The sequence below is a fragment of the Condylura cristata genome, unplaced genomic scaffold, assembly GCF_000260355.1.
Source record: "Condylura cristata isolate star-nosed mole 26May11 unplaced genomic scaffold, ConCri1.0 scaffold00033, whole genome shotgun sequence".
In the NCBI taxonomy this organism is placed as follows: Eukaryota; Metazoa; Chordata; class Mammalia; order Eulipotyphla; family Talpidae; genus Condylura; species Condylura cristata.
Genome location: NW_004567134.1, coordinates 18,424,263 through 18,426,658, shown reverse-complemented (window position 1 = coordinate 18,426,658; position 2,396 = coordinate 18,424,263). Strand labels below are relative to the sequence as shown.

Here is a 2,396-nt window from a genome sequence, read left to right as displayed (position 1 = left end):
GGGCGCCCGCCCCAGGTCCTGATCGGGGACGTGGAGGACGCCATCTGCCTGCACGCCTTTCACTACGCCCTCTGGAAGCGCTACGGGGCCCTGCCCGAGAGGTACAACTGGCAGCTGCAGGCGCCCGAGCTGCCCTTCTACCCGCTGAGGCCCGAGCTGGTGGAGTCCACGTACCTGCTGTACCAGGTAGGGCGCCGGCGTGGTCTCGCGCCCTGAGGGGGCGGGCAGGGCCGGGAGCCCAGTGTTGGCCGTTTGTTTGGCCGAAGAAGCCGCTGGGCTGGCCTCACGGCCGGCGCGCCCTGCGCAGTGACTGTTGGGGCCGAAGCGTCTCCCTGCTGCCAGCTGCGCGTGGGTGTGCGTCTCTGCCAGGCGCGTCTCAGTGCCCTGGGGAGCCCTCTCGCTGGGGGTAGCCGCCGGCGGCGCAAGGCCGCGTCCCCCCAGCGCCCTCGCCCTCCCCGACCTGCTGCGTCTGGGTGGACAGGAGGCTGAGCGGGCAACGGGGCGGGCCCTACAGGGGGCCCGGGGCCCCGGAGCTCTCGTGAGGGCGGGGCTGCCGCCCGAGTGCTGCCCGGGTCCCCTCTGCCTCACTGCCTTTCTCCCGTAGAGTGGGGGTCGCCTCACAGCGTGGCCTGGCCACCGCGGCATCCCGGGGCTGGCTTTCCGCCGTGCGGGGCGAGCATTGGCGGAGACCCCGGGTGCAGACTTCCGGTGGGGTCTGAGTCTCGGCTCCCCGGAGAAACCGTGTCCTAAAGCAAACACCCTGGAGCAAGAACAGACGGGTGGGCCCGAGGCCTGAGCGCTGCCAGGACGGCAGAGCGGGGAGCCCCCCGTCGGCTCCCTCAGCCCTGCGGGCGCAGCAGAGCGCCCGCACCCGGTTTCTCGTGTGTCCCCAGGCCCGGCGCCGGCAGGGGGCCGTCGTCCTCCGCTTGGGGAGCCACGTGGGTGCTGCCCCACCCCGGCACAGCACCGAGGCTGGGCTCCCGTCCGCGCGGGTCCCGGGCCTGAGCCCGTCTGGGGGCCCCGGGCCCTGGGGTGGCTGCGGGCGGCGAGCCGAGGCCCTGCTGGATCGCGTTTTCTCCTGCTCTCTCTAGGCCACCAAGAACCCCTTCTACCTCCACGTGGGAATGGATATTCTGCAGAGTCTGGAAAAGTACACGAAAGTCAAGTCAGTTCTCTAAGTTCCTTTCTCTACGGTTTGAGTTGTTCTGGGAAAATACTGCTCGGCAGTTCAGTTACTGAGCAGGCCCCCGACGCCGCTCAGGCGTGCGGGGGAGCGTTGCGCTGAGTGGTGGACACCGCCCTTTCTCAGCGCAGGCGCCCTGACTTCTGGCCCGTTGCCCCGCGAGTTCCAGCAGAGCGGGCCGCTTATTTCAGCTGGGCCCCGCGCGGCACACGGCACAGAGCGTGCCGGGGCCGCTTCGGGCACACCCCGGGGGCACCCCGGGGGCCGGCCTCGCCCCTGTGCAGCGCCCGCCGCGGGCCCTCGCGTCTCCGCCGGGCGGTAGATGCGTGCGCATAACGAGCCCTTTCGGGGCGCACGCGCCTGTTCCAGTCTCCAGGCGAGAAGCCAGCGTCACAGACGCGGCGCTGAACGTCTGCAGCAGCTTTCGGTGGGCTGCCGCCAGGCTGGGGCTGTGAGGCCTCTGTGGCACCCCCAGCCGGCTCGGGCAGGCGGGCGGAGGCGGCTCACGTGTGGTCTTGCAGGTGTGGGTACGCCACGTTGCACCACGTTGTGGACAAATCCAAAGAGGACCGGATGGAGAGCTTCTTTCTCAGCGAGACCTGTAAATACCTGTACCTGGTGCGTGTGTGCGGGAGGGTGCGGGAGACACGGCCCTGCCCGGAGCGGGCCTGCGGCCTCTCGGGCAGCGTGGCCTGGGCATGTGGCCTGGCAGCTCGGGCATGGTGGTGCCCGGCAGGAGCGGGAACGGCACCCGGAGGCGCCTGCCCCTCGCTGGGCTGCCCCGCCGGCCCCCAGAGCCCCTCCCCCGTGGAGAGGTGAGACGCGCCGTCCTGGGCTGGGCCTTGCTCTTCCACACCGCTTCGGTCTGCCGGGAGGGGCGTGGTGGAGCTGAGCGGCCTCCAGGGGGCCTTGAGCCTGGCGGCCGCCTGCCTGGAGGCGTCTGGCTCGGGCGAGCCCGGTGGGCCGCACACAGGGAAGCTTCCAGCAGCTCCTCGGTGTCCGGCCGGGCCCTGGCTGCCGCCGCCGTGTGGGGGCCGGGTGTGGATGGCTCCAGGCGCTGCTGTCCTGGCAGCTGCACAGATGCGTGCGTGCTGCAGGCTGTGGGGTGCAGGTCTGGGGGTGCGGGTCAAGCCCTTCCTGCCGCAGCACTGCTGCCACAGGCCCAGCCCGCGGTGCCCGCCCTCGGGCCCGGCTGGGACGTCTGCGGGCTGGG

General features: G+C 71.7%; 1 protein-coding gene across 1 annotated transcript in view; it reads left to right on the top strand.

Moving 5' to 3' along the window:
- Positions 1 to 2,396, top strand: part of EDEM1 (ER degradation enhancer, mannosidase alpha-like 1) — a 10,234-nt gene that overhangs the window by 6,247 nt on the left and 1,591 nt on the right. The window contains exons 7-9 of the mRNA XM_004692243.2: positions 16 to 186; positions 1,092 to 1,165; positions 1,705 to 1,801. Coding sequence (XP_004692300.1) covers positions 16 to 186; positions 1,092 to 1,165; positions 1,705 to 1,801 — 342 coding nt within the window. The remainder of the gene's footprint in view (positions 1 to 15; positions 187 to 1,091; positions 1,166 to 1,704; positions 1,802 to 2,396) is intronic.